A 23,241-nucleotide genomic window follows, 5' to 3' on the forward strand; every position below is an offset into this window, starting at 1 on the left:
CAGATGAGGAACTGAGGCAAGCAGTTCAAGATCACACAGTTAATAAATGTCTCGGGCCTGCTTTGAGTACAAACCTTTCTGACTCCAGATCCAGTGCTCTTTCTACTGCAGTATCTAGTTGTCTAGGTGAATCATAACTCTTTTCTTGATGCCTTTTTTCTTTTTTCTTTTCTCCCAGAGGAAGTGAACAAGTGAGTAAATGAGCATTTATTTATTAATTGTCAACCATCTGGTAGCACTGTACTAAACATTATGTAGATACAGATATAAACAATCAAGACAGTCTCTGTACTCTTAAAGCTTAGATTTAGCATCTTACTACCCTTCCTCATCTATCATCCCAGACCCCAAGGGAAAATCATTTCTAGTTCAACTTTGATTCTTTTATGGTAGGTTTTTTCATTGGTCAGACCTCTAAACTTGTCTTTACTCTATCAGTTTATAGACATTTCCTCAAGTTTCTTTGAAGTCTTTTCTTATTGTGTAATAATGTTCTATTACATGGATATGCCAAAGTTTTTCATCCATTTCCTGATTTTTAAATTTTTTTTTTATTTTTTAACACACATTGCTTTAGGAATCATGTGGGAGAGAAAAATCAGAGCAAAAGGGAAAATTCATGAGAGAGAAAAAAAAAAAAACAGAAAAAAGAAGTGAACATAGCATGTGTTGATTTATATTCAGTCTCCACAGTTCTTTTTCTGGATCCAGATGGAATTTTTGGCCCAAAATTTATTGGGATTGTTTTGGATCACTGAGCCATTGAGAAGAACCAAGTTTTTCATAGTTGATCATTGCAGATTCTTGCTGTTATTGTGTACAATGCATTCCTGTTTTTGCTTGTTTCGCTCAGCATCAGTTTGTGTAAGTCTTTCTGGGCCTTTCCATTTCCTGATTAATGGACATCCATTTTTATTTTGTTTTCTTTTGTTTCATTCTACCACAAAAAAATCCTATTATAAATATTTGTATTTTTGGAATCTTTCTCTTTGTCCTTGGCATTCTTTGGGAACATATGTGACAATGATATCACTAAGACAAGAACATACACAGTTTAGTGAATTTAAAAAAATATTTTATTTTCCCCCAGTTTATGCATATTATAAATATGTAATATTATATGTATATAAATATATTATAATTATATTATAAGGATAATTTTTAACATTAAAAAAATTTTAAGTCCTAAATTTTCTGCCCTCCCCCACCTCCTTCTTTCCTGAGACACAATAAACAATTTGTTATAGGTAATACATGTTCAGTCATTGAAAACATACATATTACTATAATAGTCACATTGTGGAAGAAAGATATAGACCTAAAGGGGGAAAAAACACAACACAGAAAATGAAAAATATTATGCATCTTTCTGTATTTGGACTTCATTGGTTCTTTTTTTGGAGGTAGGTAACACTTATCACCATGAGAAGTGACATTTTAAATATAATAATATAGATTGAAGCAGTATGACATGGTGGTTAGAGAGTGCTAGGTTTGCAGACAAGAAGATCTGGATTCAAGTCCTACATAAGATCATTCATTAATAAGAATCACTGCTCTTTAATCAATGGATTCCAAGATATTATGGGGGTGGGGAAACTCAACACAGAAGACTCTATGGAGTCGGCAGGTAAAAGGAAAGCAATTTCACACCCTTAAAATGTCACATAGGTTGAGCTAGATGGTGCAGTGGATAGAACATCAGCCTTCAAGTCAGGAGAACGTGAGTTCAAATCCATAGATGCTTAAAACACTTACTAGCCATGTGACTAGAGTCACTTAACCCCAATTGCTTCACCAGAACAAAACAAAATTGTCCATGTAGCACTTCTGGCTGAAAAAAACTGGTCACTTTTTTTTTTTTTTTTTTTCTGAGGCAATTGGGTTTAAGTGACTTAAGTGACTTGCCCAGGGTCACACCTAGGAAGTGTCTGAGGCCAGATTTGAATTCAAGTCATCTTGACTTCAGGGCTGGTGCTCTATCCATCAAACCAACTAGCTATCTCTAAACTAGTAACTTTTAAAGTTTATCTAAAAGACTAAATTGTCAGTCACTCCATTAAGTGGCATTCATTAAATACCTACTATGTGCCAGGCACTGAACTAAGCTCTGGGAATACAAGGAAAATGAAAAAACAAAAAAATCAGGCCCTTATTTCAAGAAACTCCTAGTCTATTGAGGGAAACAACATAAAAACAACTATGTACAAATAAAGCATATTCAGGATAATTTGGAGGTAATCAACAAAGGAAAGGAAATGGAATTAATTGGGATTGGGAAACAAAATAGATGTCTAGTACCAAGGTCACCCTTTGCATTCTGGGCCATTGCCAGTTGTTGGCGTTTATTTTATTACTGTACGTTGATGACTTGGAGGAGAAAATGAGGATGATGACAATTTGAAGCTCTATCTCAATTAAATCCAGTTTACTTAGGAGTTAAAACATTACCCTCATGATGTCATTGGTCCTCTTTGAGAATAAAGGCTGAAAACAGATACTCATCGACAATTGCTTAAAGAAGTTATAGTGTATGTATGTAATGAAATATTATTGTGTATTTAAAATGCCCAATAGGTTGATAGATGAAAAAATCTATATGAAATGATATAGAGTGAGGAAAGCAAAGTTAAGAAAACAATATATACAATGACTACAATGAATAAATATGTGGAAAGAACTACAAAAAGCATCAAAAGTAAATATGAAATTATAAAGAAAGAAAAGTAATGACTCAAAAAAGACATAAAAAGATCTCTTCATCCACCCCTTTGTAGAGAAGGGAGGTACACATATTTTAGACTTTTTAAAAATGTATATGTCATTTACACTGATTTTCCCCCTCTTTCTTTTCTTTCTTTTTTTTTTTTTGTCATTAAAAATACTATTTGTCAAATGGGATGACTGTGGGAAAGGATGTTGGGAGAAAATATGAGAGAACCAGGAAAGGATTCTTGTAGAAAGTGGAATTTTGACTGAGATACCAAAAAGGTGGAGATGAGGAGGAAAAGAATTTCAGACATGGGAAATAACCAGTGAAAGTCTCCTTCTTCCATCTGCATAGTGTGATGAGCCCTCAGAGAACAAAGGATAGATTTAGTCTTCATCCATGAAGAATAGAAGTGCCTTCCCACGAGTAGTATAACATAGGCTACTTTTCTCACTACTGTTAATAAAAGCAGTGAGATGAAACAAATGTAGGCGTCACGAGATCTCTGGGGAAAGGAAAGAGGTTCTATGGTCCAAAGAGAGAGGAAGGTGAGTAATCTATAAGGGAATACTGTGGAATGAGAAAGGACAAAGGAATTTTAATGACTGCCTGTCCCCAGCTGTGGTGCTGCCAAGAGACAAGTTCATCAGGACCAGTGAAAGGGCATTGAAACAACTGGAAGGAAAGTGAAGTCATTTGGTGAAACTGGTTCTCTCTTACAGTCACATTTTCCACCAGGGAGGGTGGGGATACTGGGCTATCCTAAATGTCCAATCCTACATCCCATGCCTGCCAGTCTCTTAGGAAAACTTTCTTTTATCTCTCTCCTCTAAACTATAGATTCTTAACCTAAAATCCATAGACCTTCAAGAGCTCCATAGATAGATTTCAGAGTAGTGTTTGTAAACTTGGATAGAAAAAAAAAAAAAAACTTATTTTCATTAACCTTTGTTTTCTTTTATAATTGAATATATTGTATTTTGTGCATTTAAAACATTTCCAAGAAGGTGTCATCCATAGGCTTCACTATGCCATTAAAACTGATTTTTTTCCCCTTGGTAGTGATATCAAGACACTTAATCAATCTGGGTTTAAATGCTGTTTAATTTTATTCTGTAAAATAAAACTCTTACTTAATCTGCCTGACAAATAACCTCTTCCCTTTTTGAACAGTGACCTATAGTGACCCATTCTGTGTTTAGGGCTGTGTCCATGTGACAAAATTTTTCTCCTTGAGAAGGTCACTTGCTCATATGAAAAGTAAACTTCTGTCCCTAAAATCTAGACTCTTAGACTCTTAGAAAGTTAGTTGGAAGTTGGTGTTCACATAATCCAATCTCACATAACATGGAGCCTTCTGTAATACTGTGACAGGTCCTTCAGCCTCTGCTTGAACACTTCCAGTGGTGGAGGCCTTAGTACCTAACAATTCGGTCTCTAACAAATAGAAATTAGAGATAGTTGATACAGGGAGAAGAGTGCTGGGCCTGAGTCAGAAAAATCTGAATTCAAATCTAATCTTAGATACTTATAAATTGTGTAACTCCGGGGAAGTCATTTAACTCTGTGGGTCTGTATTTGTCAATACCTGTGGCTAATTAGGACATTCTCATTTTGAATGGAAATCTATTTCCAATGGACATCCAATGGAACCATATACTTTCACATGACAGCTTTTCACTTACTTGAAGACAGCAATTGTGTTTCCTGTTGCCTTCTTTTAGATTAATTTGATTTCAGCATTGGAAGGAATCCTAGAGATTATGTTTTTTAGAATCATGTTTAGATCTAAGGAAAGCATCTGGCTTCAGATAGGTTATTTTACAGAACAGAATTAAACAGCATTAAAACCCAGATTGATTACATACTTACCTCTGAGTAACACTGCCACTTGCAAGAAAGATTATTTCTTTACTGCTATTAAAGAAGATTAAAAAAATATTTTTTTTTCCAGATTTCAGTGATATGTTACAAGAAAGAATACCATACCCGACACCCACAAGGCTTCCTTCTTCAGAGATTTTGCCAGCTAAAGCATCTGATGTCCTTCCAACTAACATGGACATTGCTAGTCTGCTGCTTACTTCAGAGTTGTCTGGGAATCCAAACACAAGACATGCAAAGACCCCTGCGATAGTGCCTGAAAAAGCAAACAGCCTCTTATCTCTTGCCTTTAAGCACACAATAGGACATATAATACTTTCTGAACATAAAGATGTCAAATTCAATTGCTCAATCAGTGTGCCCAATGTGTATCTAGAAACTGCATTTATCTCTTGGTGGAAAGATGGGAAAGAGCTCCTGAGGCCTCATCGTGTGATCACACAGTTTTACTCAGATGATGAATTTACATCAATTATTGAAACTTTCAGGTAAATATATCTTTCTTCCTTCTTCCTTTCCTTCTTATCTTTCTTTCTTTTTTTTACTTTCTTCCTTCTTTTCTTCTTTCCTCTCTCCCTCCCTCCTTCTTTTCTTTCTTTCTTCTTCCTTCTTTCCTTCCTTCCTTCCCTCCTTCCTTCCTTCTCTCCCTTCTTCTTTCCTTCCCTTCCTCCTTCTCTTCCTCTTTTTGCTGTTGTGTTAAGTGCAAAAAAATGTTTTATTAATGTAGTATTATTTCAACATTTCTTTGCCTATTAAGAAATTTGAATATCTTTTCATATGGTTATTGACAATTTGTATTTCCTTCATAAATTAACTAAAAACAGTACTCTTCAATGGAACAATGGTTAAAGGACATAAAAATGTATTAGGAATGTTATTTTTAAAAGTGAATCATAGGATCTTAGATTTCAAGGAGAAAATGACTTTTGATGTCTAGTCCTACTTTTTTTTTACTTTACATATGAAGAACTCAGGTCCAGAAAAGTAAAGGCACTTGTCAGAGCTCACCCAAGTTGTCAGTCATAGAGCTGGGATTCCAAGCCAGGACTTCCAAATTCACATCTCTTTTTAATAGGCAATATAGCATATTAAGAGGCAGTAACATATATATACTACCTCTTAATGGCATTTTAAAATACTACATAATTTTTTTTATTTAAAAGGCTAATTGCCAATTCTAATTATTAGAAATTAACAAATAGAAATTAGAGGCACTTGATGACACAGGGTTTAGAGTGCTGGGCCTGGAGTCAGAAAGATTCTGAATTCAAGTGTGATCTTAGACACTTATAAATTGTGTGACCCCAGGGAAGTCATTTAACTCTGTTGGTTTGTTTTGACAAACTGTAAAGTGGAAATAATAATAGCACCTGTTTTTCAGAGTTGTGAGAATCAAATGAGAAAATATTAAAAGTACTTAGCCCAGTGCCTAATAAAGTATCCTGCAACACCTTTTAAATAAATTACAGCCAATTTTTTTATATTGGCCTAATGTTTCTGCATATTTTCTTTGCTGTAGAGTATAAAAAAAATAAATCACCAATCTTTATAGACTACAAATTGCTATGGCCTGCAGTAGGGTTATTTCTAAAAGACAGTATGCAGTGATACCATATATTGATCAATTTATCTAACATTTTGGTTTTCAAATTTCTACTAATAATGTTAAATGACTCTAAATCCCAGTTATCTGATTTTCTAATTTTGTCCTATTCCACTTTGATATCAAAAAGCAGGTTCATCCAGATGAATATTAAGGGTTGTGATAATCAACAAAAATGATGAATTTGGAATGCTTCTTCATATCATTTTCATTTGGTTGAACAATCATTTGTTAGGTGCTTGTGCTTTAGCTATAATAAGGTAAACAACGTTCTAAGCACAATCAATTTATCAATAAAGCATGAATTTACCAACAAATGGAGTCTCAGTTTCCCTAGTAAGTGGGGAAAACCCCAGATGAGGGGCACAGTTTTATTTTATAGATTTTGGGAAATACAGAACAAAGAATAGAACATGATAGGTGACATCATGGGATTGAGGACAACATAATACATAGCTGAGACACAGGAAATAATGTGACTGGATGGCAGTTAAGAATTGAGGGGCTAGCTACTAGTAACACCTTCTTTTCCTCCTGTGACTTAAGAAGTTCATTGTTTCAGTCCATCTGCAAGATAGTGGCCAAATCTTCTTTGAATAGAAAACCAGACATTCTTGAAGAGTAGCTTGGTGGTGTAACAATACTAGATCCCAATTCCCATGTGGCCATCTCTCTCCCTGTAGGATAGCAGGATTCCTTGAAGCATGAATAGAATATTGATTAGTAAGAGAACTGGGTTTCTAAACTTAACCCTCCATAGACCAGCTTAATTCTCAACTAAGATCAGAGACAGAGAACCATGTCTTAAGCAGTTGTACAACAAAATCAATTAATAGCAAATAAATCAATTAAAAAGGATACAAAATATATATACATATATTGGATTTAACATATTTTAACATATTTAACATATATTGGATTACTTGCCATCTAGGGGAGGAGGTGGGAGGAAGGAGGGAAAAATGTGGAACGTAAGGTTTTGCAAGGGTTAATGTTGAAAAATTATCCATGCAAATGTTTTGAAAATAAAAAGCTTTAATAAAATAAAATTTTAAAAATGATATACAATCAATCTTGATCAATTCCCCTATTATGTGCAAAGCACTATTCTAGATGCTGGGGATATGAAATAAAAATGAAACCATCGCTGAATTCAAGGAGCTTAATTCTGTAGGAAGAAGGGATGTATCATATAGAGAGAAGTAAAAATAAAAAGTATTTGCTAAATAATTATAACTGGAATAGAAGACCAACACTAGGGAGAAGGCATTCACCTCCTGTAGGAGGTGCCCCCTGAGTAGGGATGTCATTGTGGCAGTGAGAAGGCATGGAGATGCTCTTGTGAAAAGGAATGGAGGTAGGAAATTGACCTTGGAATGTGAGGAAAGATCAGCTTGACTAACAGGGAATAACATGAAAGCCTGGAAAGGTAGGAGAAATCCTTGTTGCTTTAAATGCTAAGTTGATGATTTTGTATTTATTCTAGAAGCATTGGGGATCAATTGAAATTATGAGTAAGGGAATTACATGTCAGACCCTGTGTTAAGAATATCTATTTGGTGGATGAATCTGTGAGAAGAGAAAGAAGAAGCAAGGGAGTTAAATAGGAACTTATAGTCTTATAAGACTTAATATAGTCTTATAGACTTAATAGTCTAAATAAGAGATAACAAGAACCTGAATTATTACAGAAGCTGTGTGAGTTTAAAGAAAGAACAGATGGGAGGTCTCATGTGAAAGAATAGACAAAGCTTGGCAATTGATTGACCCTGGGGATTGAGGGAGAGTGATTGTGGATAGGGAGGATTGGAAGGATGATAATTTCTTCAATTTAAATAGGGATGTTTAGAGGAGCTATTGTCTGAATCTGTATGAAGTTTAGATTCCATATTGGAATGAGATGAAATCATTTCATGCAACAATTAACAAATTTCAATGCAGGTTATTCAGCAATGAATGAAAAAGAGATTTTATTTAGTCATAGCAATGGATGTTCAGCAGGGATATATCTTCAGGAGATGGGAACCTAGCATTTATTAATCATCTGTATGTACACGACACACAGTAGGAACTTTATAAATATTGTAAACACTTAAAAAACATTATCTCATTTGATCCTCACAACACTTGCAAGATAGGTGCTATTGTATAGTATCCTTATATAGTTGAGGAAACTGAGGCAGACAGAATGACTTGCCCAGAATCACAGTAGCTAGTAAACATCTGAGACCACATTTGAACTCAGATTGTCCTGAGTCTGGGTTACAGCATGTTAATTGAAGCTCCCCTAGTTTTACATTGCTTATTATAGATTGCCAGACAAGTACCTTTTAAGCTGCTTCAGTGGTTATTTTTTGGATTCAGGCAACCAGAAACTGATGTCAGGAGCCTGGATTTTTACTTTCTTGAGCCAATAAAATTTCAAAAATAGTTTCAGTGCTTTTTAAGGAAAAAAACCTACCCTGACTTGAATGATAAGTGGGAAGTTTAATGTTCTCATCTTAGTTGAGTTTGGGGGGACATAAGGAGTTACATTTTGGATATGGAAATTGAGAGGAGGCAGGTAGTAATAATATGGGATTAGTGTTGAAGTTGGGGGAGAGAGAGTAAGATTAATAATATTGAACTAAATCCTCATATTTGAAGTTTTACTAAATAAAGATTACAAGAAAACTGCTTTTTTTTTTTTCATTATAATACTTTCTATTGTCCCACTGTACATTTTGGGTCTTTTGCTCAAGGACATTTTGCCATGAGTTATTGGTTAGAACTTCTTAAGATAGATATTATTTTGCTTTTGTACTAAAAACTACAGAGAAAGGAATCATCCAAAGCAGGAGCCAAGTATTCCCCCATAATTACTCCACTAAGTAATCAAAATATAATTTTCTACCAAAAAAAACCTTTCTGCTTGTTGTTCTTGGACTTGGTTTTTGGTACAGTTCTATGACTATCAGATAAAAAGCAGGACTGAAAAGAAAGAAGGATATAAAAAGATTTTTCAAAACTTTCTATGGCTCCTTTATAGAAAACAAGATCAAAACTACTACCATCCTACTAGCAATCCCATGGTATGTACGCTATATAGTAGTGAATATGACACGGCCTTCGATCAGTCAATCAAACAATCAAACAAATAGCATTTACCATTTACCAGGTGCTATTCTATGTACTGGGTATACAAATGCAAACAAAAAGAAAGCCCCTGCCCTCACAGAGCTTGCTTTTTAACTGAGGATTAAAAAAAAGATTAAAAGAAACCTGAAAAGCAAGAGTCAGAGGTAGGTGGAGGGTGAAATAGGAGGGATGGCTGTTTTGGGAACTTTCTTCAAAATGGAAGTTCTGGGAAGAACTCCCCATTTGGAAAATGGATCCATAAAAATTGTAATGTTTCACTATTTTGAGCATTTTGACTAGTTATGTCAACCAGACTAGTTATGTCAAACCCAACAAATATTGTTTTTATTAAACTGATAAATTTACTTAATGAATACATTAAGCAGCTCTCTCTTAGCATTGTATACCCACAATCTATGACTTAGAAAATAAAATATTTAATGGCATTATTAAGTTAACAAAGACTGAACTGAAGCCCTAAATATTATAACTAGTTAGAAAGTAACTATTGGTAGTTAGGAAAGATGCCAAATTAGCTTTTAATGAAGTGTAATTTAAGAACCTGGTGTGTTCAAAGAAGCAAAGCATCTGATTTTAAGATCTTCATGCCTTACCAGAGGAAGGACTGATCCAGTTTGAGTTGGCATTTATATAGCATCTTAAGATTTGCATGGAAGTTTACATAGTCTTTCTCTTTTGATCCTGAAAACAATTCTGTGAAATTGGTACTACTATCATCCCCATTTTACAGATGAGGAAATTGAAGCAGAAAGAAGCTGTGACTTCTCCAAAGTCACAAAGCTATTCAGTTTCTAAGGCAGAATTTGAACACAGGTCTTTTTGACCTTAAGATTTATACTGTATCTACTGCACTACTTAGATGACAGTGATTGATGAATATGAATTTCTCTTTATCTGTTTGGTTATACCAACACTTAGCTCATTCTTCTTTTTGAAAAAAAGTTTTATTGATGGACTTTTTTTAAATCACAGCCATTTTTATTTAATTTTAGCCTCAATTAGGCCAAGAACTGAACCTGTTCTTGCAACAACAACCAAAAAAAAAAAAACCCATATAGTCCCTTGCTTTTCTTTCTTAGAAGTAATTTCCTTTTTTTTTTTTCCCCTGTGGCAAGCGTTTTAAGAACAGTTCATAATACAAATCATGCAACTTGGGATTTATAATCAGGTGGGGAAAAAAATTAGATTTTCTCTGTTTGGTCCTGGACCAGAGGACAGAATTAGGAGCAGTGAGTAGACATTGTATAGAAGCAGCTTTTGCTAGAAGTAATTTCCAAAGATAACTTTAAAGATGTTGGAAACTTGGGAAACACAAATAGCATGGGCTCAACAATGCTTCTTCCTATTTGTCAATCATTGGTATTTAAAGCATGGAAAACTGTGTGGGGTGTAGAAAATGTAGAAGGGGAAGAGGAGACAAGGAACTGAAAGTTTCAAAGCCATGCCGCCTTATCAATCTTTCAACTAATGTCAAATTTCTGTTGTGGGAATTGTTCAGGATAGGAAGTAAAAATCTTATGTTTTTTTTTTTTCTTTGAAGCATAAGCAATGTGCAACGTTCTGACAATGGCTCGTACTTTTGCAAATTAAGAATAAATAGTGATGAAGTCGTATCTGAGCCCATCTACATTGAAGTACAAGGTAAGTCAAAAGACAGATGATTGAAAGAACAGAACTGCTTACTAAAGGCTTTGTTAGGATCCTTTGAATTAAAGACTGTGGGTATTAATTCCTCCATTTTAATAGATAAAACACTTATTAAGCACTTATTAGTGTTTTTTCCCTGTTAGACTGTGAGCTCTGTAAGAGAAAGTATTCATTTTTGCTTCATTTTATATCTTGGGCACTTAGCAAAGTATCTGGCACATAATAGGTACTTAATAATAAATACTTACTGACCTTATGAAAGGCCAGATCCTGACCTGGGCATATAAATGCAAGTAAGCAAGGCAATCTGCAAAATCTGTTGGAAAAAAACACACTATAAACAAATGAGAGAGAGAGAAGATCCCTAAATGATTCACATTAAGACTACCTGGCTAAAAAGTGAGGTGGAGGACTGGATCTGGGCAAGATCTACAAGGGGCAGATTCCAAGCTTTCCCTGAGGAGAAAAATGGGGATAATTGCCGGAGATCACATAGCAATGGTGTGAGTAGAAAAGGAAACTGAGATTTAAGTTAAGAGATTTGCTCATGGTTACACAACTAGTTAGAGCTAAGATTTGAATCAAGATTTCTCCTGTTTTAAAGTTTAGAGCTATTTCCACTGAAAAATGAAGTCTCTCTGAAATTGCCTTCATATTTACTTGTTTGCTGTTAATATTTGTTATCTCTTTGGTGTAAATGGATATTTGCTTGCTTGGCATCTTTTATTACTTGTTGTTAGTTTACCATTTACCTAAACCTAACTTAATCTTAAAGGAAATGGAACACAAAGTGGATGAGTATCTTTCTTGGGTTTGTTTATACTGACATTCTGTCCTTTTCCTAAAATCTGAAGTCATGTTCTTTTTTTCCCCTAAGAGATTCATTTTGTTTTGTGATTAGAGAAAGAAGCATTTTTCCCGTGGAAACTTTTTTTTTCTGCCACCCATTTTTCTGAGAAATTGAAGAAGCATTTTTCCCGTGGAAACTTTTTTTTTCTGCCACCCATTTTTCTGAGAAATTGCTTAAAGAGTTAAAATCTCTATATAGAACATGATTTTTTTTTTTAAATTGGTGGAATAAAGGTAGCAGAGAAAAAGGGAATAGATGGGTAACTCAGAATATTGTTCAACATTTACCCAATAGAGGAGAGGAGGCTATGGAATAGCTTCGTTAAGAGAGGTTCTCCATGAGCAATCTGGAATTATGCCCAAAAAGTTATCAAACTGTGCATACCCTTTGATCCAGTAGTGTTTCTATTGGGCTTATACCCCAAAGAGATACTAAAAAAGGGAAAGGGATCTGTATGTGCCAAAATGTTTGTAGCAGCCCTATTTGTAGTGGCTAGAAACTGGAAAATGAATGGATGCCCATCAATTGGAGAATGGCTGGGTAAATTGTGGTATATGAATGTTATGGAATATTATTGCTCTGTAAGGAATGACCAGCAGGATGAATACAGAGAGGCTTGGAGAGACCTACATGGACTGATGCTAAGTGAGATGAGCAGAACCAGGAGATCATTATACACTTCGACAATGATATTGTATGAGGATGTATTCTGATGGAAGTGGATTTCTCTGACAAAGAGACTTAACTGAGTTTCATTGGATAAATGATGGACAGAAACAGCTACACCCAAAGAAGGAATACTGGGAAATGAATGTGAACTACTTGATTTTTGATTTTCTTCCCGAGTTATTTTTACCTTCTGAATCCAATTCTCCCTGTGCAGCGGGAGAACTGTTCGGTTCTGCAAATATGTATTGTATCTAGGATATACTGCAACATATTTAACATATATAGGACTGCTTGCCATCCTGGGGGGGGGGGGGGGAGAGGAGGAAGGGAGGGGAAAAAACGAAACATAAGTGATTGCAAGGGATAATGCTGTGTAAAAATTATCCTGGCATGGATTCTGTCAATACAAAGTTATTATTAAATAAAATAAAAAAAAAAAAAAAAAGAGAGAGGTTCTCCATAGTTTGCCACCCATTTGGAAAAATTTGGGGAACTTGCCTTTGTCAGGATGCCAGGAAAATACCCAAGATAGGAATTAGTCATTATATCCAAATAGCTTCACGTACATTCCTGAGTCTCCCAACAAGCAATTTTCCAACATTCCTAGCAGATCCAAATTAGAATCAATGAGTTATTCTAATCTTAAGATAAAAAAAAAAAAAACTCAAAAGCTTTTGGATTTGTTTAGTTTTTAGCACATGCACCAAATATACATCAATTGGAATGCTTGAAGGTATTGCTAAGCCTGTTTTAAGTGGCTCCATATTTGGGTTTCTAGTGAGAGATCTTACCAGTTAGGATTTTAACTTTTTAGTTGTTCAAATGAGATAATGTACGTAAAAGTGCTTTGAAAACTGTAAAAATGCAATTCAGGTCCAAGGTAACTTTACGGAATTTCTATCTTTTCTATCCTAATTTTTTGCCTTTTCTTTTTTCTCCATCTTTCCTCCTCTGCCTTCCTTTTTTCTTCTTCACTTTTCTTCTTGATCCCACTACTGATCAGCATAAGAACTTTGACCTGCAATGTTTCTGACACAAGCTAATTTGTCTTCTAGATCTAAAGCCTGGTAGTTCCTTATGGCCCTTCTGGAAGGGTTTACCATATTGGTGCCAGATTTAGCTTGAACATCTAATTAGTTTAACCTGTGGTAGCTCAGTATTCCTGCAAAATCAAGTTATTCACTAGCTCAGCTTTCAAAAGAATAGATATTATAGGCATGTGCCACCATTTATTACCTTACTTCTTTCTACCAATTTTTCCACCATCATGATTACTCCTTTCTGATTACTTTCTATTTCCATAATCCTGATGAGGGTATTTATTATAAGTCACATATGTAAAGCTTTTTCTTTGACTTTATATTTATTGTAGTAAAACAAAAATCCTATGAATTTGCAATTACAGCAGTGAGTTACAAATATTTTAATGGTTTCTAATTATTCCTTTTTCAAAATACTTCTTTTTCTAAAAAAACATTTTAACAAATCCAATTCCAAAACCTTTGGAGAACTTATATAGAAAATATAATTGTGGTCTGGGCTAATAGGTAGGTATTAGCTGTTGTATTCTTCTTAATAGACTTTTATCAAGTTCAATGAATCTTTTCCCAGGCCTTAGAAAGTTGTAAAAAAAAAAAAAAAAAAAAAGCAATAAATTACTTTTGTACTAGAATTCTTATTTTTTTTTTCAGGATCTTTTTCTGTCTTTTTTTAATGTTTTTTTTTATTCTCTTTTTAAGGACTTCCTTATTTTATTAAACACCCAGAAAGCATGAATGTTAGCAAAAACACAGCCTTCAATCTCACCTGCCAGGCCGTGGGACCTCCTGAACCTGTCAAAATTTTTTGGGTTCGAAATAGCAGTCGTGTTACTGAGAAGCCAGAAAAATCTCCTTCTGTTCTAACAGTCTCTGGTAAGTCACACTGTGTATTCTTTTGTAAGAATAGTAATCTGTGGCAAGTCTTTAAATTAGAGCTTTTGGTGAGAAACTCTTCTTTGTCTCATCTCTGAGAAAAGATAATTTGGCAGTTAAGATATTATTGGAAGGCAATTCTTAAGAAAACTTTCATTTTGATAATGGGGTCAGAAACCAACCTTCAAGGGGATTAGGAAGTGAGTAAAAGGAGAGGAAGAGGAGACATTGCATGGAGGCATTTTTTTTCTGTGAAAGTGAAGAGAAAAAAGAATCAGTTGAGGGGATCGTAGGGTTAAGTGAGAGTTTTTTAAGAAGATGGAGAAGAGCTAGACATGTTTCTGGGCAGTAGGGAATAATCTACTTCACAGGGTGAATGAGAGGAAGAGAGGCAAAGAGAGAGAGGCAGAGAGAAAGTGAGGGAGGGAGGGAAAAAGGAAAGGAAGGGGGGGGAGAGAGAGAGAGAGAGAGAGAGAGAGAGAGAGAGAGAGAGAGAGAGAGAGAGAGATAGAGAAAGGGAGGGGGAGAGAGAGCAAGGGAGGAAGAGGATAGAATCATCTTGGGGAGATGGATTCAAGATTCGTGAAGAAGGATGTGTCTTGGTAGTAAAAGGATATCCTTTCATCAGATACTGGAGTAGAGGAGGAGAAAATTAATGTTAGAGTTTTGAGCTGTAGAGTTAGGAAGAAATGTGATTATATCATGGTGAATAGACTATATTTTCTCAGTAAAATATCAGTCTGAGTACCCCTATAAGAGAATGGGGAAGTTAGTGGTTAGAGCATAGGATCCTGAGTCTTTCTGACTTAGAAATCCAGCATCTAACATTTAATCCCTGTCTGCCTCAGTTTCCTCAAATATAAAATGGGAATAATAAGTAGTAATATAAGTAGTAAAAGTTATCTATTTTGTTAGGAAAATAAAATAATTAAAACTAACATTGACTTAGCCCTGAGAGGAAAGAATATAAAGGAGGAAGAGTTGATGGTCAGTGATGTCAAAGGCTACGGGAGAGGTCCAAAATGATGAAACCTCAGGAAAAGCCATTGTTTCTTACGTTACAATGAGAGATCATAGAGACAAGATCATGTTGGTAACTTTGAAAACTGTTTTCTCCAGATTCTAGCCTAGTGCTTTGTACACAGTAGGCATTGATGAAATACTAGTTTGTCTTAGAATTATATTTACATTAACAATGGGCCACTGATTTCACTATAGCTTTTATTTTCTAATAGACAAATTTATAAGAATTTCTCTTCTTGCTGAAAATATGTCAGAGGTAGGTCCTGAATCCAAATTGTCCTGATTCCAAGCCTGTGTCTTTATCCACAATACTACACTCTCCAGATATGCTGGAGTGGGTGGGAAAAGACATTAAATATTTTAACAAATATGGTCTATAAGGAACAATGTTTTCCAGTTATTTTCATCATAAATTTAAGAGTTTCTGAAAGTTGTAGGTGATCTTCAGGATCAAGCTATTCAACAGATTGAATTGAAAATTAGAGTGATTTGTTCAAAATCATACAGTCAATTTAGAAAAGCCTGGAAACAGAACCCAGGATTCTTGGGGTCTACTCTATTGCTCTTTCTACAATACTATATTTTCTCAGTTATACTATGACTCAAATCTTATCCTCTATGTTCTCTGTTATATTCTGTGTCTTTCATTTTACTACAGAAAGCTTGTAATAGAAGTATCATTCGCATGCTCTGGTGACAGTATTATGGAATTCTGCCAAAGTGTAATTATGAGATTAGTCATGCTTTAGCCTAAACAATCTTTAATGTGTAGTTTTTAAGTGCTGAGTTCATCACTTCATTGGGTGACTTCAGTAATCAAATGGAGAACTATTTATTTGATATTTGCCAAGGTAGTAAATATCCTTCTCAGTCACTTGAGAAAGTGGGGCCCAGTATTTATTCTTATTTATATAATGACCCCAAATTTAGCTTTAAGTGAAAAACTCTGGCTTAAATTTAGTCTTCTGGATCTAAATTGAAGCCTTTTTCTAAATAATTATAAAGTATTCCAGAACAATTCAGGCTATTTTCTTGTGTTTTTGTGTGGTTGTGTTTTTTAAAGATTTTGAAAAAGTAGTCCAAGTTGATGCAGAAGACTAGTGGGTTGTTATATTTACATTGCCAGCATTTACACCTCAGAAATTGGCAAACACTAAGAGTTAGGACCTGATTTTATTTTGTTCATTATCTAGACTTAAGAAAATGTTATATGTAGATTCAATTTAAAAAGTAAATCCTGAGCATATTCTACTCTACTCCCTTTTGTTTTTTACATTTACAGTTTATTTATTTATTTATTATTCATTCATTCATTCATTTATTTATTTATTTACATTTACCAGTTTATGCCTTGGTGGTGATCAATTACTTATTAGTGGGTCTGGTAAATTAAATTGACCCAAATTAGTATTGACCCCAGGGGATTTACAATTTTAGTACTGGTATGACCAGGCATGAGAAAAATTGAGTAATTTGGATTTATGAAATAGTTTTTAAGTCTTTGAAGCTCCTTCTTCTGTTCTCTCCTTTTAACTTCAAGGAAATCCTGGAGTAGGTATTATTATACCAACATACAATATACATTGATCATTCGGACCAATGCATTTTCATTTATTTCCACACTATCTTTTATGAATATACTGGGTCTTTTTCACTTTGCCATAGAGACACTAGAATAGAAGTAAGTTCTGTTCTCATCCTCTATCCAGAGTTAATTACAAAGTACTACACTCTCATGACCCCTAGGACTGCAGATAATAATAGTAGGTACTTAGTACCAGCCCAATTATCTTGCAGTAGACCATAATCATTTTGAATAAGTGTGTTTTTTTAAAAGCAAGGCTTGGGTTGTTATTTTTTAACTTCGAAGTTATATATGAGAAAAGGGACTAATGTTTGGAATTTTGCTGCTAGAGGATTAGTTTGACAAACTCTTTGTTTAGACTGAGAGATTTAATAAGAATCAGAAGAAAGAGCACTGGACTCAATCAGGGGACCTCAGAATTTGAAAGCTGCTGCTGATACTTATTAGCTGTTTTCTTTCTGTGAAATGGGGTAATAGTACCCATAGTTTCTACCCCAGGGGGATGTAAATAAAATGCTATATCAATGTCAGCAGTCATTATAAAATTACAATATGTAATTTGGTGACCTGACAATCAGTTGGTCACACAGGATTTGTCTGGAGAACCCTAGTAATAGAGAATTCACTACCTCTTAAGACAGCCCATTTGTCTAACTTTAATTGTTGGGAAGGGTAGCAACATGGCTTGGTGGATAGAATGATGAACCTGGAGTCAAAAATACTTGAATTCAAACGTGACTTAAGATACTTATTAGTAGTTATGACCTTGGGCAAGTCACTTAATCCTGTTTGCCTTAGTTTCCTCCTCTGTAAAATGAGCTTGAGAAGAAAATGGTAAATCATTCCAGTATCTTTGTTTAAAAAAAAAAAAATGGGATCATAAAAAAAAAAGACATGACTAAAAAATGATTGTTAGGGACTTCTTTACATATAATTTTAATTGACCTCTCTATAATTTCTACCTGTTACTCCACTTCTGGTCTTGCCTTCTGGAATCAGGAAAAAAAAATCTCTTCTGTCTGCTACATGGAGGTCTTCAAATACTTATCTACCCTGTCTTTCCTTCTCTAGGCTAAATGTCCCTGCTTTCTTAAACTGATCTTTATCTCAAGGATTTTTATCCTCCTAGTCACCCTCCTGTATGCTCTCTAGCTTTATCTTGGTCCTTAAAATGTGGTGTTCCCACAACTAAACATTCTAGCTGTGACCTGCCCCTGGACTTAGTATAGCACTACTATCACTTTCCAAGCCCTTGAGATCATCTCTTTCTTAATGCAGTCTAAGATTTCATAAGTTGTTTTGGCTGCTATATCATGCTGTTTACTTACTGAGATTGTAATCTGGCAGAATGTCTTAATAAATTTTTAGACAATCAACAAATTTTTCCATCTTGTAATTATGAAGCTTATTTTTTGAATCAGTTTTTATACTTATTAAATTTCATCCCATTAAATTCAGCCCACAATCAAGATTTTTTTTGGACTTCTTTTTCAACATTAAGATGGATTTTTACATAGGGAATACTATAAAAAAAAGTATTGTGGGCAGCCCAACGCCAGATATAAAATAAAGGCTCTTAGCCTGTCATTGGATTTAAAAAAAAAACTCTTTCATCTTATACTGAAATTCTGGAGCCCTCAATCCTCACACTTTGTGGAGAAAATCATTAGAACAGCCCTGGTACTAAAAATGCCTTATACTGCCTTATAGGTGAAAGTCCTTTTGACACATCAGGAACAAAATTTCTTTGTTACTATTTGAATTTCTCTTGTGAAAAATTCAGATATATCAAGCAATTTAAGGTTCTAATAATTTGCATATCATTGGCCTAGAATTGTGCTTTTCTAATCTGCTAAGATAAAAAACTCAAAATAGAGAGACAAAAATGCTTCAGTAATTGATCATTTGTACTGATTTAGACAAACATACAAATTTGTGAACAAAAAGATAATGAATTTTTCCTTCCACTAATTTTTTGTCTGATATAACAGTTATATTTAAGGAGCTATGACTAATAATTGCTTTGGCATTGCTGTACTGACCAAGGAAGAGAATAAAATTAACTCATATTTGTGAATTTGACCCCATGAGTGTGGCAGGGTATTTGAGAGAACATAGCCCTGGATCATCAGTCTGAGAACTTGACTTTCAGTATTGGCTTTGCATTGGAAAAATCAGTAGGACTTGGTTTTGGAAAATGAAGAGGTTGGACTGGATTTGGTCTCATTTGTACCTGTGGTGCTAATTGTCATGTTTAATTTACATAGATAGCTAGATGGTACAATGTATTGGTGTAGGACTTGAGTCAGAAAGAACTGAGTTCTGATTCTGCTCCATGTACTTATTAGACAGGACAAATTACTTACCCTTTTTCAGCCTTAGTTTCAGTTTCTATAAAGTGGGAATAATAATAGCGCCTATCTGTGTGGTAGGTGAGCTCAAATGAATTAATATACATAAAGCACCTTGCAAATCTTAAAGCACTATACAAATTCTTATTGTCATTGTTATTATTACCTTAAATGCATTTTCTATTTCAGTTTATTTTGCACAAGCTGTCTCCCAGGCCTGGAATATAATCCTATATCATTGTTCCTTCTTAAGATCGTTATTTTCCTTTAAGGCTCCATTCAGGTATATTCTCTTCCACTCACATAACCTTCCCTGATACCCTCAGGTGAAAATTTTCTCTTCTCTTAAATATTTCCAGAGCATCACACTCTGGCTTATCTTATGTTTATCAGAATGTGAGATAGTTCCATTTCAGTTCTTCTCCATCCCTCTCTCCCCACTGCACTACCTTTTAGAGAATATAAATAACCTCTTGATGATGAGGACTTGATTATGTTATCTTTGTATCTGCATCTCCTATACAATTGATTGCATATAATTAGCATATAATACAGCTTTGTTGAATTTTAATTTGTGGAATGAATAGATGAGATAAGGTAAATATGATTAGTTATGATTATTTCTGTGATCCTATTAATGGCAGCATAGTTTCCCTACTAAGGGTTTCTCTGTACATTCAGTCTGACAAAAAAGACAATTTTAGTCACTGACTTGAACAGATTCTGTGGTGATCTAGATTCAGAATCTCAAAAGGAAGAATCATGGCTAGTAGTTTTGTTGCCTAGATAAACCACATGTAGTGTGACCTCAAAAATGACTTTTTAAGGCAAGTTCATTTGTTGGGGTGGATACAAGGAGAGAAACTCTGGGACTCTGTCCTGCGTTGGGCAAAGACAGACCGTGGAGAAGCTTACTTAAAATGAGGCTGTTGATGGGTGAGGGAATAAGGTGGAGGTGTCCCATGTGGTTTTTCTACATTTATCTACTTTTCTACTTTATTACTTGTCTCTCAGCTTTGTTTTCAATTTCTGAGGGAGGTTCAAGTGAAATCAATACCCTCTAAATTGTCTGTCAATCTCCCCATATGTTATGGCTGTGATTAAAAGTGCTTTGGAACTTTTTTACATCCCCAACAAATTAATTTTATTCTGAGAAGATTTTGAAGTTCACCAGGCTTCTTTGCAATGTCAGGGTATTAACTAAAGAAAGCAGCAAGGGATGCAATGGATAGAGGACTGCGTCTGTTATCAAGAAGAACTCAGGTTTAATACATCTTCAAATTCTTCCTAGCTGTAGCAAGTCTGCCTCAGTTTCCTCAGCTGAGGATGAGGAAAATGAGGATCCTAACAGAATCTACTTCATAGAGTTGATAGAAGAACACTTGATATATTTTAAAAACACAATACAGAACTTGTCACTTAATGAATGCTTGTTCTCCTCCTGTCCCCAAAGAACCCTTGTTTTTGACCTTCAGATACAGTGAGATTTTCTATGTAATTTATAACACACAAAGTAAAATAATTTACATTTAAATATCTAAAATTAATTTTTTTTTTTAGCCAACATTCAACTTCTTGTATCTCCAGATCTACATTTTATCTTTATAGATTTAAGGTCACAGTAAAACAAAAATTAATTCTTCTTTATTAATTGTTTCATTAAGAAAGCTAATATTAGTACAAAAGCAAAAATTGTTTAGGTGATTCAGTAATAGGATTACTTAATGTATAACTAACAGGATTCGAATAACTCTGCTTAAAAAAGAAAAACTAAAAATAAGCCCAAAACATTGTTTGACTTCACTCAGCAATTCTAATTGTCAAGGGGACATCCTGTTACTGAATGTTCCTTAAAACTGTTTCAGAGATACTCTTTGCATACAGTGCCCTACTTATTATTGCTTATAAAGGCTGTTTCCAGAAAAGAGCCAAACAAGAGGACAAGGATGTGTATTATAAGAAAACAAGGTTTATTTTAGATACAAAATAAACATTTCTTAATTGTATCATGGCATTAAATGCAGGAATGAATGGGACATTCAGTGAAACTCTATAGCGATATAATGGGCTAGGCATGCTAGAATTGGGTCCGTAAGGCTCTTAGAAGTTTCTAATCCAGAGAACTCTTTGAGTCCTTTTTAATTCTGAAACTTCTTGTTATACAACTCTGAATTTTTGCCCACGTTCTGTGCCAATGTCATTTTTGATTGCTTTCATCTGCACATTTTACAGAAATAAAGAGGAAAACAACATTATTTTCTACCAAATCTAAATTATTTTCTCATATTTACCAGCCCTACTTTTTCATATTATGGAATCCCAGAATTACAGGGCTGGAAGAGATTCAGTGACCATTTCTTTCAACCTATAATTGAAAAATAATCCCCTCTATATCGTATTCACAAAGTCACCTTTACTGGAAGGTTTTCTTGTAATAAGGAGAGGAATTTTATTCCATTAAGTCCTAAGAGAGCCTTTTAGGTAATTGTAAAAATAAATACATAGGGGCAGCTAGGTGGTGCAGTAGAGAGAGTATCAGCTCTGAAGTCAGGAGGACCGGAGTTCAAATCTGGTCTCAGACACTGCGTGACCCTGGGCAAGTCACTTAACCCTGTTATTTCAGCAAAAAAAAAAAAAAAAAATACATATACATTTTATAGCAACCTTCCCTATTCTATGAGTGGACTATGAAAAGCAAAAGTTCTTCAAATCTTTGATTTCTCTCCTTGCTACTTGCCCAGATATATTTTGATCTCTGAGGTAAGTAATACTTAGTAACACTGACCTGGATGGCAATTGATGATCTTCTTCCTTATCTCCTAAACTGGCATAGCCCTTCTTTCATGCCAAATTGGCCTGGTTTCTTTCCATTGCAGCCTTTTTGTCTCACTATTGTCCACTAAGCCACCCACTAATCTCTTGAAACCAAGCTGCAACTTTGTGCCTCCCACTCATGTTCTAAAAGCTGGCCCTTCCTTAAAAATAACTAAAGTCAGAAAGAAGACTCGTGAAGTCTCAGGGATGGGATGGATTTCAGAGGTCAGCTACTTCAGTTTGTACCATAAATGAATCCCCATTATAACATGCGCATTCTGGTGGCCTCCCTTGGGACATGCTGCACTTTATCAATGTCCTTCCTAAAGTACAGGTTGTGTTTCACAAGTGTCCCTGTTTTATTTTCCTTTTAACTAGGTACACTAAACTTCTCAGGCACCTAGCAGAGAGAAATAGAGAAAGATTTCTAAATGGTAGCACTCTGAACAGCTGGGAGATTATCTTTGTGTGAAGTTCTTTCTGGGAGACCCCCTTCACAGAGCCAAGCCTTGATTTTTGTAGTAAAATCGCATTGCTGAGGAGTCTAAAATATTTTCTACCATTGGTGCTCTTTTAAAAACCTCATTCCACTCACAATACTCCTATAAAATAGGTAACACGTTTCATAGGACGATTCTTTTTGATGAATTTAAGAGACTTGAGTTTTTCCTAATTTAGCATTATTTCATAGTCCTATTATCAGACTTCATGCTGGCTGCAGCTGTTCATGACACAGGAGCCTGAACCTCCCACCCTTCTATTCAGTATTCGGAAACCAAAATGAAGCATTTTTGTTATTTATCGTATCTGTTCAAAAGCGCAGTGTCAGGGAAACACAAGTGGTCTGACTGCCCAAGATTTTCTTCCCATTTTTGGCAGAAGAAAGCTCTTCAGAATAGAACTTGACCGATAGTGCCCCTTTTCTTGAGGGCAATGTTTTTTTCCAAGCTAGTTTTTTTTAAAAAGCCAGAAGCTGATCAAAACCAGCTTTTTTTCCCCCTTTTTTTTAGAGTTTAGAGAATGAACCCCCTCAAAAACAGAATTAGAAAAAAAA

The 23,241-nt window shown here is 34.8% G+C and overlaps 1 protein-coding gene and 1 long non-coding RNA gene across 2 annotated transcripts in view; one reads left to right on the top strand and one right to left on the bottom strand.

The window, feature by feature from the left end:
* Positions 1–23,241, top strand: part of MERTK (MER proto-oncogene, tyrosine kinase) — a 118,313-nt gene that overhangs the window by 31,007 nt on the left and 64,065 nt on the right. Inside the window, exons 2-4 of the mRNA XM_051975807.1 lie at positions 4,665–5,082; positions 10,876–10,976; positions 14,241–14,414. Coding sequence (XP_051831767.1) covers positions 4,665–5,082; positions 10,876–10,976; positions 14,241–14,414 — 693 coding nt within the window. The remainder of the gene's footprint in view (positions 1–4,664; positions 5,083–10,875; positions 10,977–14,240; positions 14,415–23,241) is intronic.
* Positions 6,535–23,210, bottom strand: LOC127548404 (uncharacterized). Its single transcript, XR_007950378.1, has 2 exons — positions 22,159–23,210; positions 6,535–6,893 (listed from the first exon to the last, which is right to left on the bottom strand). It is a non-coding gene; the product is annotated as an uncharacterized LOC127548404 (long non-coding RNA).

This window comes from Antechinus flavipes, chromosome 2 (assembly GCF_016432865.1).
Source record: "Antechinus flavipes isolate AdamAnt ecotype Samford, QLD, Australia chromosome 2, AdamAnt_v2, whole genome shotgun sequence".
NCBI classification, from domain to species: domain Eukaryota; kingdom Metazoa; phylum Chordata; class Mammalia; order Dasyuromorphia; family Dasyuridae; genus Antechinus; species Antechinus flavipes.